A 13,683-nucleotide genomic window follows, 5' to 3' on the forward strand; every position below is an offset into this window, starting at 1 on the left:
ACAAACCAGCGGGCGACAAGTCCACGTTTCCTTCCCTCCTCTCTTTCTCCATCAATAAACTTAATTTTAAAGTTTAAGGTGGGGCGCGGCGCGTGGGGCTGAACGACAGAGGCCGGCCCGCACCTGCGGCCGCGCCACCGCCAGCGCCCGTTAGCGACGCGGGAACGTGCGGACTTGTTTTTCCGAAGCCACATTGTTCTTCCTTTGAATCCCAGTGAGCAGTTGGCGCTCCTCGGTGCTGTTGGACTCCCTCCATCAAGACGCGCGGCCTTGCCCTGGCTGGTTTGCTCAGTGGATAGAGCCTCGGCCTGCAGACTGGGGTCCCGGGTTCGATTCCAGTCAAGGGCACATGCCCGCCCCCAGGAGGGGGCCTGCAGGAGGCAGCCAATCAGTGATTCTCTCTCATCATTGATGTTTCAGTCTCTCTCTCCCTCTCCCTTCCTGAAATCAACATATTAAAGAGAAAAAAAAAAAAAGACAAGACTCGAGGTCTTTCAAGAAGCATTAGGTCCCAGTAACCGTTTCCCACGCCCCGAGAGAAGGGCCACGTTCTGGGGGAACCGGGAGCCCGGCCTGCGCTCGGCCCTCCCCTGGTCTCTCCACGGTTGTCCTGACAGCCGCCCTCTCTCCGTGGCCGTGGCCGTGGTGCTGGGGCTGCTGCGCGTAGGCGTGGGCAGGAGGACCTGTTTGGGAGGCTTCGGTGGCCCGCCTTCCGTCCTGTACTGTGGCCTTAGTTGTTGCCCAAGTTCATCTCTGCTGTGTCACTTACTGTGAGCTTACCGAGGGCAGCTCATGTAGGCGCTGTAGGAAGCTGCGAGGTGTTTACCACCGATGCTCTGGGATGAAATGTGGCCGGATGTGTAGTGCTTGCTGGCTGCTGTGGTGCAAACACTCCTGCGTGGCCAGTATTTGAGGGGAGGAGGAGTAGGCACAGGTGGCGTGAGAGCCAGAGTGGGGAGTGGGGGGAACTAGAATGGTCAGCATGCCCCAGACATCGGGGGTCAAGCGGTCTTGGTGCCTGGGCTCCTTTTCAGGCTTGTTCAGGGAGGAGTGTTGCCAACCAGGTGTGAGCTCTGTGCTTGTGCTCCAGACCCGGAGTTCCCCTGCCACCTGCCGGACCTTGGTCTGTGCCTTCTTCCTGGGCTGTAGAGCCTCCCTGGAAACTCCGAGGTTGGCCCAGATCTGGAACCTGGGAGGACGGAGAAGATGAAGACAAATGCAGGGACATGCAAACTCACTTTTAGAGCCACTGTCCAAAAGCTTGGGCTGTGATGCTCATGCTGTGCCAGGAAAACAAGGGGATTGTGAATCTAGCTGTAGTGTAACTCCCGTTTCTCTGCAGGTACACAGGCGGCTGCATCAGTCATCGTAGCCTTACTCTCTCACCCAGAGCCCTGAGCCTTGCCACACTCATGGTGGGTCAGGGCGGAGGGGAGCAAGATGGAAGTGCAGGAGCCCTGTCCTTCCTCTGGGCTGAAGGCTTCCATGCGTTAACTCTGGAGCTCAGAGCTAAAACCCTGTCTTCACCTGCGTGTGAGCGAGGGTAGGCTTGCGGGTGAGGTACACACACACAGAACTCCTTGCCCTGCCCTCTCAGCTCGGTGATCTTGGGTAGGCAGCTTAATCTCTTCACATTTCAGTTTCCCAACTTACAAAATGGAAATTCTGACACACACTTGACAGGTGTCTTCACAACCACAAGCAGAGCTTCCGGTCTCTTGTTTCCATTGCCAGGCCAATTGCTCCTGAGGCCTGGAGGCCCTCCCCCAGGAGGATGCACTTCTGGCCAAGGGTGTGGGTGCAGAGCAGCCTCCGGCACAGCTCTGAGCCGCTCCTTGTGTTCTAGGAATTGAGTGACCTGCAGAGGGATCCTCCTGCCCAGTGGTCCGCAAGACCTGTGGGAGATGACTGTGAGTATTCTCTTCCAGGCTCCAGGTCACAGGGGCCTTGCCATCAAGACCCCGGAATTTATTAACGCAGCTGTTTCCTAAGAAAACTCGTTTTCCCTTATTTGCTCGTGAACTGCTTTTTCATTAGACGCATTAAGTTCATAGCCTGGCTAATGAGGATGGTGCCTGATGTCACCACCCCTCCCCCGGGGCACCTGCAAGCACATTGGCTTCTGGAAAGTGCCTCTGACCAACGAAAATGTGTGAAGTGGTCATGAAAGCGGTGGTGCTGTTGCACGTGGGGCACCTGGCCTCTGCCAAGGGTAGGGGTGGGCAGGAGGGCCTGTGCTTCCCCCACTCTGGTCCTCCCCGGGGAGCAGCAGCCAGCCCTCTGCTCCTCTACAGCTGACCGGCCGAGGCCCAGCTGCCCAGCTCATGGGCCCCCAAGTGCATATGTTCTGTTCCCACCTCACCTCCACTCTCACTCATCATGACCATGAGATGGTGTCAAAGACGGGGTATCCTGCACAGACACCAAAGAACTGAAAACAGGGACTCCCAACAGAACTCAAATGAAGGTACTCAGTCACTGAAGGCCCAAGTGCCCAGCGACAGGTGAAGGGGTAAGTGGAGTGTGGTGTGTCCACACAGCAGTATGTGGTTAGCCATGGAGAGGAAAGGAGTTTTGACTTGTGCTGTAAAACGGATGAGCCCTGAGAGCATGCACGGTCACATACGCCTTACACAAAAGGGCTAATGTGTGGTCCCGGTTGGGGAAATATCTAGAGTAGGCAAGTGCCTGCGACCAGAAGTGGAGGGAGCTCATGGAAGTGGAGAGAGGGAGAAACAGTACAGGATTTCTGTTTGGAGTCATGAAAGATGTGTCAGAATGGGCAATGGTGGTGGCTGGGCAACACTGATACACTTAATACCGCTGAACTTCTCACTTAAAGTGGCTAAGATGACATTTTACGTGGGTCTTTTTTTTTATTGTGTGAAAATGCACATAACATTTACCATCTTAACCACCTTTAAGTACACAGTTCAGTAGTGTCAAATACATCCACACCGCTAGGCAGCCACCCTCACTATCCATCCTGGTAACTCTGTCTTGTCACTAATGTGTTACACATGTTACTGCAATAAAAAAGAAAGTGTAACTTCACCAAGCTGGCAGGAAAGAGGCGGTGGGGTCATAGGCACTTGCTCTGGGCTGCAGCACTGAGAGTGGATGTGCGAAGGCGCCTGTGACAGTCTGGTGAACAGGGCGGCTGTGGTGCCGCTGTTTCCTGGTCCTGCTTGGCACCTGCCCCGTGCTGTCTCTCCAAGCATCCAGGTCTCCGTAGCATAGTTTCCCATGTTACCTGTCACAACAATGCCACACGAGGGTGGCTGGTAAGATGGAGCTGGTCCTGGTGGCACGCTCACCTTCACGACAGACCCGTGCCGGAGGCAGCGTCGTTGCTGGAGGGCGTCCTAGTCCCCCTTCCTGCTCAGCACCTCCCGGCTGAGGCGTATACAACCTTGGACACACCTACGCTTTGGGGCTATTCCATGCCTCCCTGTGGGCAAGCAGCCCCTTTCCAGCAGTGCCTGCAGTTTCCTTTCTCTTCTATTTTGGGGCCGTCTCTCCTCACCGGGCCCCAAGCCCTGTGCAGCCCCCTCAACCCTCAAAGGTCCCAGAAGGAACGACTTTCACTCTCTACTTCTCCCCATGGGCTCCAAGTCCCTCGTTCATTCTACAGTATTAGGAAAGGTATATCCACCTGCCAACCACAGCTAGTAATTAGCACGAGTTGGCATAAAACCAGTCAAAAGCAAAAGAAGTGACACTTTGGTCGGCTCAGGCAGCCTTGTTACAGGTAACGTGTGCTCTTTGTACCAGTTCCTTGAAGTATTGAAAAGGTCCTGGGTGGCCGTGACTCCTTTGGCACCTCTAGGGTCTGGAAAACCTCCCTTTAGTCCCTGCACTTGCCCCTCCTCGTGCCTTGATGATTTCCTGTTCTGCTTTCAAGGGAGAGTTGGGGGGGTGGGGGGCGTATTTGAACAGGTGGCAGGAACCCAACACGTCTAAAACTTTGGGTTAATTCCCACACCCTGGAGCCATAAGACAGAATTCCCTAGGGCAGTGGTTCTCAACCTTGGCTGCACATTAGAATCACCTGGGAATCTTTTTAAAATCCTGATTTCTGGTCCCCATCCTCCGGAAATTCTGTTTCTGTGTTACTAATGTTGTGACCTCACCCCATCACAAAGAAACAGAATTTCCGGAGGATGAGGCCCAGAAATCAGGATTTTAAAAAGGTTCCCGGGTCATTGTAATGTGCAGCCAAGGTTGAGAACCACTGCCCTAGAGTGACACATCCCTCCAGTGGTTTAGGAGCCCACTTGGTGGTCGGGATGTTCCACGAAGATGAGTCACTGCCCTGGGAGCTTGGAGGTGAGTCATTGCCCCCCCACCCCACCCTCCCACCCCCAGGCCAGCCTTGCCAAGTGCTCTGGAGCTTCTCACCAGGCACGATGTCACCGAATCCCCAGAGCGTGGGCACTGCCCAGGGCGATGTGGGACAGACACCATGGAGGGGGGCCCTGGAGAGGTTCCAGGGCCAAGGGCGTGGCTCCTGAGAGACCCGTGGCAGAGGGCTTCAGAACGACCGAGGGAAGGAGGGAGCGGAAGTGATTTATAAAAAGGAAGATGGAAAGTGGCTGAAGCCTTAATTCTGTGCAAAGAGGAGAGGGAACCGCTGGTGTAAAGAATTTAGCTCTGTCGAAGATCTGCCTTTGTCCGCAGCCTTGGGAGGTGATCTCTGCGATTTCCTGCCTGTTGGACAGTCTCTGCCTACCTGTGGCTTTGACCCACCAACAGTGTGACTTAGGGTGGGGCTGGCCACATCGGAGAGACTGGACCCCCAGATCAGCCATGTGGGAGTCCATTTATCAGTCTTGGCCACTGATGAGCCTCCCTGGTGATAACCACTAACTGTGAGCCAGATCCTGGGAGTCTGGGGGCCCCTGGGTGGAGTAGACATTTTTGGGGGGTGGGTCTCTGACATCCTCCTGTTTGTCTTGCAGGGTTCTGCTGGCAGGCCACCATCACCGGCCCGGTAGGTAGTTGTCACTGAGCGCCACCCCTGTGCTTCCTCCCTTGCTGCATGCTTCTGTGCACACTAACTGCCTGTCTCATCCTTCCAGAATGACAGTCCTTACCAAGGAGGCATTTTCTTCCTGAACATCCACTTTCCCACAGATTATCCATTCAAACCCCCAAAGGTGAGGACGGCTCAGAGTGTGATGAAGGGGCCCTTCTAGTCAGTGGTGCAGCAAGCTGCACCGTCACAGCCCAAACCTGAAACCCTGGAGCCATCGGGGACGGTGCTCTGCCTGTTTGTAGCTGCATCTGGCCCTTCTTTGCAGTCCCTCTCACTCTCGGCCAGGAGTCCTCAGCCCTGTCCCAGGGACATTGGACACTGTCCTGGGATGTTTGGGCTGTAAAAACAGGACGGGCGGAAGGGGGATTGCTACTGGTTTCTGGAGGGGGAGCCCAGGAATGTTGCTCATAACCTATGGCAGCGGTTCTCAACCTGTGGGTCGCGACCCCTTTGGGGGTCGAACGACCCTTTCACAGGGGTCGCCTAAATACATCCTGCATATCAGATATTTACATTACGATTCATAATAGTGGCAAAATTACAGTTATGAAGTAGCAACGACAATAATTTTATGCTTGGGGGTCGCCACAACATGAGGAACGGTATTAAAGGGTCACGGCATTAGGAAGGTTGAGAACCACTGCCCAATGGGCTCAGGACCTGAGTGTCAGTGGGCCTGGCAGTCACCTCCCTGCACACACACCATCCCAGTCATGGGGCCTCAGAGGGAGGACAGCACCACCAACCGGAGGGAGAAGGCGGGAGGGTCCTGCTCCACACCCTGGCCCAGCAGGGCTGCCCATTACTCACCAGGTGCCAGAGGCCTAGGGCAGAGCCCAACCGAGAGGAGCCCTGCCTCTTACGGAATAGTCCTGTCTGGTGGCCAGCGCCAAGAAGCACAGAGTGGCAGGGAGGGTGGCCGCGGGCTCATTTTGAGCAGGTCAGGGGCCTCAAGGTGGGGAGGAGGCCAGAGGAGCCCAAGGAGTTGTGCAGTGGGGTGGAGGTGACAGCAGCGGGCACATGGGGCTGGGGAGAAGAAGTGCATTTTGAGGGCTCACGGTGGAGCCAAGAGGACAGGCACAGGTCAAGGGCGGTCATAGCAATGTATGTGGGTCCACATTTTAGATTATTTTTCTGACTGCACAACTGGTAGATTGATTATTTTAAAGTTAGAATCTTGGTGCCGTGGAACTGAAGGGTTCCAGGCTTGATTCTGGTCAAGGGCACATACCTTGGTTGCAGGCTTGATCCTCAGCCCTGGTCAGGGCGTGTGTGGGAGGCAACCAGTCGATCTTTCTCACATCAATGTCCGTCTGTCTGCCTCTCTCCCTTTCCCCCATCTCCCCCCTCTCCCTCCCCTCCCTCTCTAAAAATCAATAAAAACACATCTTCCGGTGAGGATGAAAAGAACCGGTGCCTAAGCCCATTACTTAGGACACTTCCAGTGCGGCTGCCACCCTTGTCGCTCCTCAGAGCCCACTCACTGCTTTGGGGGAAGTGGGTCAGGCCCCATGTTCAGAATGAATGGGTCAGGGGACTTCCCTTGGCTGTCCCACCCGAGTCCTGTCAGGGTTCAGGGTAGGGGCCCCGCTCACCTAGGCCCATGGAGCCAGCAGCGGCCTCTTCTGCCTCCCTCGGTCCCTTTTCCAGAGACGCTGTCTAGAGCGCCCCTGTTGCCTATCTCACTTGAGGTCTCTTGTCTCTGCAGGTGGCTTTCACGACCAAAATTTACCACCCCAACATCCACAGCAACGGCAGCATCTGTCTGGACGTCCTGCAGTCCCACTGGTCTCCATCCCTGACAGTGTCTGAAGGTAGCCTCACAGGCCCTGGCCCGGGCTTGTGGCTCTCACAGCAGCCCTTCTACGCCCGCATCCCTGGGTGGAGACTGAGGCTCAGAGACAGCAGGCAGCTTCCCACAGCTCCTGGGGGAGGAATTGGGAGACGCTGTTTCACCCCAACCAAGTCCACAGGGTTCGGTTGCCTATATGAGATTATAGAGACCAGTCTAAAGGGGGCTTCAGAAATGCAGCTATTCCTTCTGAACCTGAATGTAAACGATGTGAGTGTCTTTTCAGTGGAGTGGGTGGGATGGTAAAAAAAATCAGCCAGAGAGAAACAGGGTCCCAGAGCCCAAGAAATAAGCAGAGGGGAGTGTGAGGCAAAGCAGGCAGCAGAGCCTGACAGGCAGCTGAGGGGCGGGGGTGGGAGGCACGGGCAGCTGGCGGGCCAGGTTTTCACAGGCTGCATGGTGAATACAGAGGGAAAGCTGCCCCCCCTTCCCCCCATTCCAGAGTGTTCCGAGTTCCATGTCCTGATGAGGAAACAGGCCCCTGGGAATACACACCAAAGGTGTGTGGCAGCTGCGGCCTCCCTAGAGCAGCTGTGTCTGGGCCAGCTCGTTTCAGCTGATAGACGAGCAAAGCAAATCCTTTCATGACTTTTGGGGTGTCAAGCAGAATAATGCAGACAGAAGAGAGCTTGATTTGGGGGGCTCACCAGATCCAGGCAACCAGGCAGCCTCCAGGCTGACCCAGCTCTTCTTCTCTTCCCAGTGCTCCTGTCCATCTGCTCCCTGCTCTGCGAGCCCAACCCCGACGACCCTCTGGTGCCAGAGATAGCTCACACCTACAAGGCCAACCGAGAGAAGTACGCATCCTCTTCGGGCTCCTTCGAGCCCCAGTGGTACCCACCCTGACCTGGTGCCTCCTGGCGGACCACGTTCCCTCAGACATCTTCCTGCCCTGCCCAGGCCGTGCGGGGCCGCAGGGGTGACTCTCTCATGAACATCCCCTTTGGCTCTGAGAAAAGGGAGGAGATAAAAGCAATTCACCCTCCTTGGTCGTTCATCAGCTGCTGCCACAAAACCCTAAACTCTGGTTGCCCAGCCTGCCCTTGAGGTCAGGAGAGTCATGGTCAGCCAAGAATGGGCTCAGAAGAATCTGACAAGAAAACGCTGGATTACATTCTAAACTTGATAGCATAGGACAGAGTGTCTTTTCAGATAGGCCAGCGTAAGGCGGAGGCCTCCTGATTGAGGCTCAGCAGTCAGCAGTGTGTTACTGACACACCCTCATGGCTAGCCCTATTTTATTTTATTTTTTTGTAGATTCCACATATAACTGAGATTATATGGTATTTGTCTTTCTCTGACTTATTCACTTAGTGTAATACCCTCCAGGTCCACCCGTGTTGTCACAAATGGCAAGATTTCATTATTTTTTATGGATGAGGTAATATTTCCTTATATACATACCACACCTTCTTTATCCAGTCATCTCTTGATGGATACTTAGGTTGCTTCCATATCTTGCTATTATAACTAATGCTGCCATGAACATAGGGATGCATATCTCCTTTTGAATTGGTATTTTAAATACTAATACCCAGAAGTGGAATTGCTGGATCGTATGGCAGCTCTGTTTATAGCTTTGAGGAACCTCCATGCTCTTCCATAGTGGCACCAATCTGCAGTCCCACCAACAATGCGTGAGGGTTCCCTTTCCTCCACATCCTTGCCAACCCGTGGCTTTTGTTGACTTTTATCGGTAGTCATTCTGACAGGTGTGAGTCAAAATTTTATTGTGGTTTTAATTTGCATTTCCCTGGTGATTAGTGATATTGAGCACCTTTTCATGTCTATTGGCCATCTGTATGTCCTCTTTGGAGCGATGTCTATTCAAGAACTCTGCCCATTTTTTATTTAGGTTGTTTGGTGTTAAGTTGTATGAGTTCCTTATTTGAATGTAGCATTAGCAAATATCTTCTCTCATTCAGTAGGTTGCCTTTTAGTTTTGTTGATGGTTTCCTTCACTGATGTAGTCCCATTTGTTTTCTTCTCAGAGTTTTATACTTTTGGTATAACATTTAAGTCTTTATTTTGATTTTATTTTTATATATTGCGTAAGAAAGTGGTCTAGTTTCATTTTTTTGCATATCTATCCATTTTTGCCAAAACCACTTCTTGAAGAGACAGTCTTTACTCCATTGTATATCCTTGCCTCCTCAACTCTGTTTAAACATTGATGACCAGACCCAGAGTCGTAGAACTCCACCCATGGGGCCAGCACAATCACATGCACTGTGGTCGGGGGGTGTCTTTGATGGAGAAGCAGACAGAGGAAAGGACTGGGCCCTCACCTCCCCATGGGAAAACCTCTGGCATCGACAGTCTGCTGAGAAAGGGCCTTCCTGGGGGGGTCCCGGCATCAGGAGCCTGGCCTGGGAGCAGTGCCTGGTGTGGTGGCAGGAGGGCCGGGTATTTGCTGGCCCTTTTAAAGAACATCTCCAGAGAGTCTTTTAGTTGATCAGTTCTCTTGTCTGAAGAGATTAGAATGGAATGTGATTTCTCTAACTCATATTAATCTTGAAAGCATTATAGAGATCATTATTTCCCTCATTGAGTTTTCCAGAATGGCAAAGACATTTTTAATTGACTACATTATGAACTGTATTTATTTAACACTTATGAGATACTTTAGATCGGCAAACTACGGCCGGCCCGTTTGAAATGAATAAAACTAAAAAAAAACAAAAAAAAAACCGTACCCTTTTATGTAATGATGTTTACTTTGAATTTATATTAGTTCACACAGACACTCCATCCATGCTTTTGTTCCGGCCTCCGGTCCAGTTTAAGAACCCATTGTGGCCCTCGAGTCAAAAAGTTTGCCCACCCCTGCTTTAGATATGCCCAAAGTGGTTTTTTTCCTTGCCCTCCAGCTACAAATCTGTCTTACAGTCCCACGGCACGAGATCTCATTACACTAATGAGAATAAGCGCACATGCCGCATGCTTACATGGCCCTCCATGGGCACCAGGCCTGCTACACGGCAGGCACCACTCCCTCTCTGGGGGCCAGGCTCCAAGGCCTGCATCCTGGAGTCTGACTGGGCAGCCCCTTTCCTGACCCTCCTTGTCGGTGCTGTGAGACAGGAGAGAGGATGAGAGGTGGTCGATGCATTACCACATCTTCCACAAGAGGCAGTTATGGAGCATCAGGACTCCCCACGGGAGGGGGTCACAGGCACGAGGAATGGCCTCAGGCCAGGCCCCTTTGTTCCACTCCCTCCTTCGTCCTCATGTTTGCCAGCAGCAGCATCCCTACATCAGTTCTGTTCTCTCCTCGACATTGAATGAATAAGCACATCGGCCCCTCTGCTCTTTTCTTCCAGGTACAACAAACTGGCGCGAGAGTGGACACAGAAATACGCTATGTGAGTGCCTTGGAGGTTGCACAGGGGACACTGCTCAAGAGAAGCTGAGCCCCTGGCTGAGCCTCCCATAGGGCGTCAACTTTCCCACAAGTGATTGATGGCCCCACCCTCTCCAGCCGCGTGGCTTTGACACCATCCCATCCTGATGCCAAAGCAGTGGTCACCATTAGATCTGCAGCCTCCTCGCTACGCTGGAATCAGTCCCTCCACCCGACTCACTGCTGGACTCGGGGACAGTTTGCTGTCACCTCCCCTACCCTGCCTCACTCATGGTGGCATCACTGGCTGTGGCACCACACAGCCTGGCCCTCACCTTCTGGGACTAAGTGCCAACCTGGGCATCTAGGGCAGAGCTTGCAGGCTTTCCTCACATCCTATCTGCCATAAACCATATCCCAGGAGGCTCCAGGGAATTGGGAACTGTCCCTCACCCCAAGAAGCAGCAAACAGTGTCGGGATAGAAAGCATGGAACACCCAGGAGATGACTGTCTTTTCAGAAGCAAGACCTGGAGAGATTGGGGTTTTGCCTTTCTGTGGGAAGAGGTTTTTCACCACCTCCCTCCCTCCCTCCACGGAGCTTACACTAAGTCCAGTGGGTGCCACCCACAGACCAGAGCACAGGGACAGGGAGAGACTTTTAAATGTAAATAAAATGTAATTCATGCATACCCCTAAATGATAACTGATATTTGAGTCTACCTTTTTTTTTTTTTCCCCAGGCAAAACATAAAATATGGAAACTTGTAACAGGTTCTTTGGGACCTTGAATTAGAACAGCCTGTTGAGTGGCTGGCCTCCTCATGGTTTTCTGGGGCGACACATTTTAAGGGTTGTCCTTAGAGTTCAGAGCTTTGAGATTAGATAAGCTAGAAGGGCAGGCGGGTGTTCTAATTAAACCTCCTGAGAGAGGGAAATTTGAAGGGTTTCAAACCTCTACAGTCAAATCTGACCTGGTCTTTCCTAAGTGGTCAGCCATGGAAGTAACTTGGGTGAATGAAATTCCGCCCCCAAATGGCCAGGTGGGGCCTGTGCAGGCTGGGATTGAGAAAGGTGACCACAGGAGGTGAGCCTGCTCCAGGGGTCCCCAGTTGTCACACAGCTTTACTGCCAAGGTGCCCTGGGCAGCAGTCTGAGCCATGTGCATTTCCTTTAGGGGGGGGTCCCCATTCAGCACCCTGATACCATAGGCTACTTTGGGGGTACTATGGGCCTGTTCCCCGCCTGTCACCATGGTGAGGTTGCCTTTTTAATTTTTGTCTCTTTGCCACCCCTTGGTCTTTGCTTAAACAAAACGTTAAATCTTCATAGACAGGAAAATGACATTATCATGACCCCTGGGAAGGCTGTCGGACAGAGGGCACAAAGCACAGGAAGGCGGGGCAGGCTCACGTTCCAGACAAGTCAGAGGGGAAATCCCAGCCCGACCTGGTGGTGAGACTGGGTCCCTTTCGAGTGCAATAGGACCCCCAGAAGCTGATGAATTCCCCTCGCCTGCTGTCGTCGTTGGAGACATGGTGCAGAAAGTGAAATCAGCCCTTTGGGATCCCAGTGCAAACTGCTGTTCACCCTCTGCCAGCCTGAGTTATGCTGTACCTGCCAGACCTGGCGTGATCCCGGCAAGTCCCCTGGAGTGTCTCCCCCCAGGAAACTCACCCGCCTGTCATGCCTGAAGAATGGGTTTCTCAGGTCAAAAATCTTACTTCAAGGATGCCCTGTGCTGTGGAGCTCCCGTGTAACCCACGTGTGCAGACATCCCGTTTCCAAGGTGTGACGCAGGTGGACAACTGGACAGCAGGTCCAAAAAAACAACCAATGTGGCTTTTTTCTCTGTGGAACAGAGACATCAGGGAGATACATGACCTTAAGCAATCGATCCACCGTGAACAAGTGACTACTGACTGTGGCCAGAAGCGCCTGGGTTTGGGGGATAGCGCTGAGATCGTGATCCTTTGTCAGGCTCCAGGAACTCCAAGAATATGGCAAAGGGTAACAGTCTCCTGCCCAGGGATAAAGTGCTAGATGCAAACGTCCCTAGCCTCACAGCTCAGAGCTGAAAGTGTGTCCACACCACTCACTGCAGATGCTTAGGGGGGGCAGGTTTCTGTTTGTGAAGTTCAGGAGATAGTTTCCTTAAGTGCCAAACAAGTGCCTGCAGAGCTCCTGGCTGAGGTCTGTCTGGTACCCAAAGGGAGGCAAGGAAGCCTCAAGATCAGCATGGACCCCTGGTCTCTCCGGCCCCCGGCCCCTCCTTCCTGTGCCTCTTGTCACTGTAGCACACGCTTCCTCCCCAGCAGTGCTGAGCAAGGCTGGACCTGGATTAGATCTTGTCATGAATGCGGGACCTCCGAAAGTGGAGGGAAGGCAGTCAGCACCCCATGACGGCAGGAGTCCTGGCCTTGCCGTCCCTACCACCCAGGTTTCTCCCTGTGGACAGGTTTATTAATAATAAAATCATAAAACTACAAAGAATCTGCAAAACCTATCAGCCTAGATAGCAGCTTCTTAATTTTCCTTAAGCTGTCCCCTTCTTCTCGCTTCTGCTCCCAGACCTTCACTCCCCACTCTCTTCAGGGCGGGGCTGCCACCCTTGTGTGGCCATTTCTGCATCGGCGTCAGGTGCCCAGCAGTGCAGGCCTTCATCCTGAAGCAGGAAGGACTGAGGGATTTGTTGACAATTTGGGGTTAAAATGTCAGCAAAGTTGTGAAACTTCGAAGTCCCCACTGCCTGTATGTTCCGTTCCTCCGTGCGGGTTCTGCTGGTTCCTGGGAGCCCACACTTGACAGCAGGAAGCTGGACTGAGGCTTCAGGCAAGACCTGAGAAGGCAGAGACCCTCAAGGCAAGAGGGTAGGTGGCTGGAGAGCCCTCCTCCTGAATGAAGGAGGGCCTTCACCCTCCTCCTGAATGAAGGAGGGCCTTCACCCTCCTGAGAGCCATCTCGTCCTGGATGGTGGCTGCGCTCAGCCCTAAAAGACGAGGCCCTGCAGCCACTGCCCCCAGAGGCCTGTGTGCCAGACCCCGGCCAGGACTGCAGCCCGTCCACCTCCTGCCTCTGTTCAAGCCCTCACAGGGACTCAATGAGGTTTTCCTCATCTCTCAGGCTGTGAAGTATTTGTTTCCTGGACTCCACTTACCACGCAGCATAAACAAGGTTTCTTTTTAGGGCAATGATTCCACTTCTCTAGCTCTGTAGTCATGAGGCCACGTGGGACTGGAACAGAGGGAATCCTGGGGTTTTAGGAAAACAACTTTCCTGGTCATTGGCAATTCCGTGGGTGAACGCTCTGAAAACAGCCGTCCTTTCTGACTGGTTGCTTTGGTCTGAATGCCTGCATCCCCCAAGTTCCTATGTTGGAATCTTCACCCCACCGCGACGCTGTTAGGACGTGGGGCCGCGCCCCCAGGAGCGTCGCGCGGCCCCGCCCACT

At 53.3% G+C, this 13,683-nt stretch overlaps 1 protein-coding gene across 1 annotated transcript in view; it reads left to right on the forward strand.

Moving 5' to 3' along the window:
* The window catches only part of UBE2D4 (ubiquitin conjugating enzyme E2D 4 (putative)), a gene marked incomplete at its 5' end in the record, with an annotated part of 19,767 nt that extends 8,825 nt beyond the window's left edge, over positions 1-10,942 (forward strand). Inside the window, 6 exons of the mRNA XM_015568203.1 lie at positions 1,847-1,910; positions 4,962-4,993; positions 5,082-5,159; positions 6,747-6,852; positions 7,594-7,687; positions 10,214-10,942. Coding sequence (XP_015423689.1) covers positions 1,847-1,910; positions 4,962-4,993; positions 5,082-5,159; positions 6,747-6,852; positions 7,594-7,687; positions 10,214-10,259 — 420 coding nt within the window. The remainder of the gene's footprint in view (positions 1-1,846; positions 1,911-4,961; positions 4,994-5,081; positions 5,160-6,746; positions 6,853-7,593; positions 7,688-10,213) is intronic.
* Positions 10,943-13,683: the final 2,741 nt, after the last annotated feature.

Source organism: Myotis davidii, unplaced genomic scaffold (assembly GCF_000327345.1).
Source record: "Myotis davidii unplaced genomic scaffold, ASM32734v1 scaffold1364, whole genome shotgun sequence".
In the NCBI taxonomy this organism is placed as follows: Eukaryota; Metazoa; Chordata; class Mammalia; order Chiroptera; family Vespertilionidae; genus Myotis; species Myotis davidii.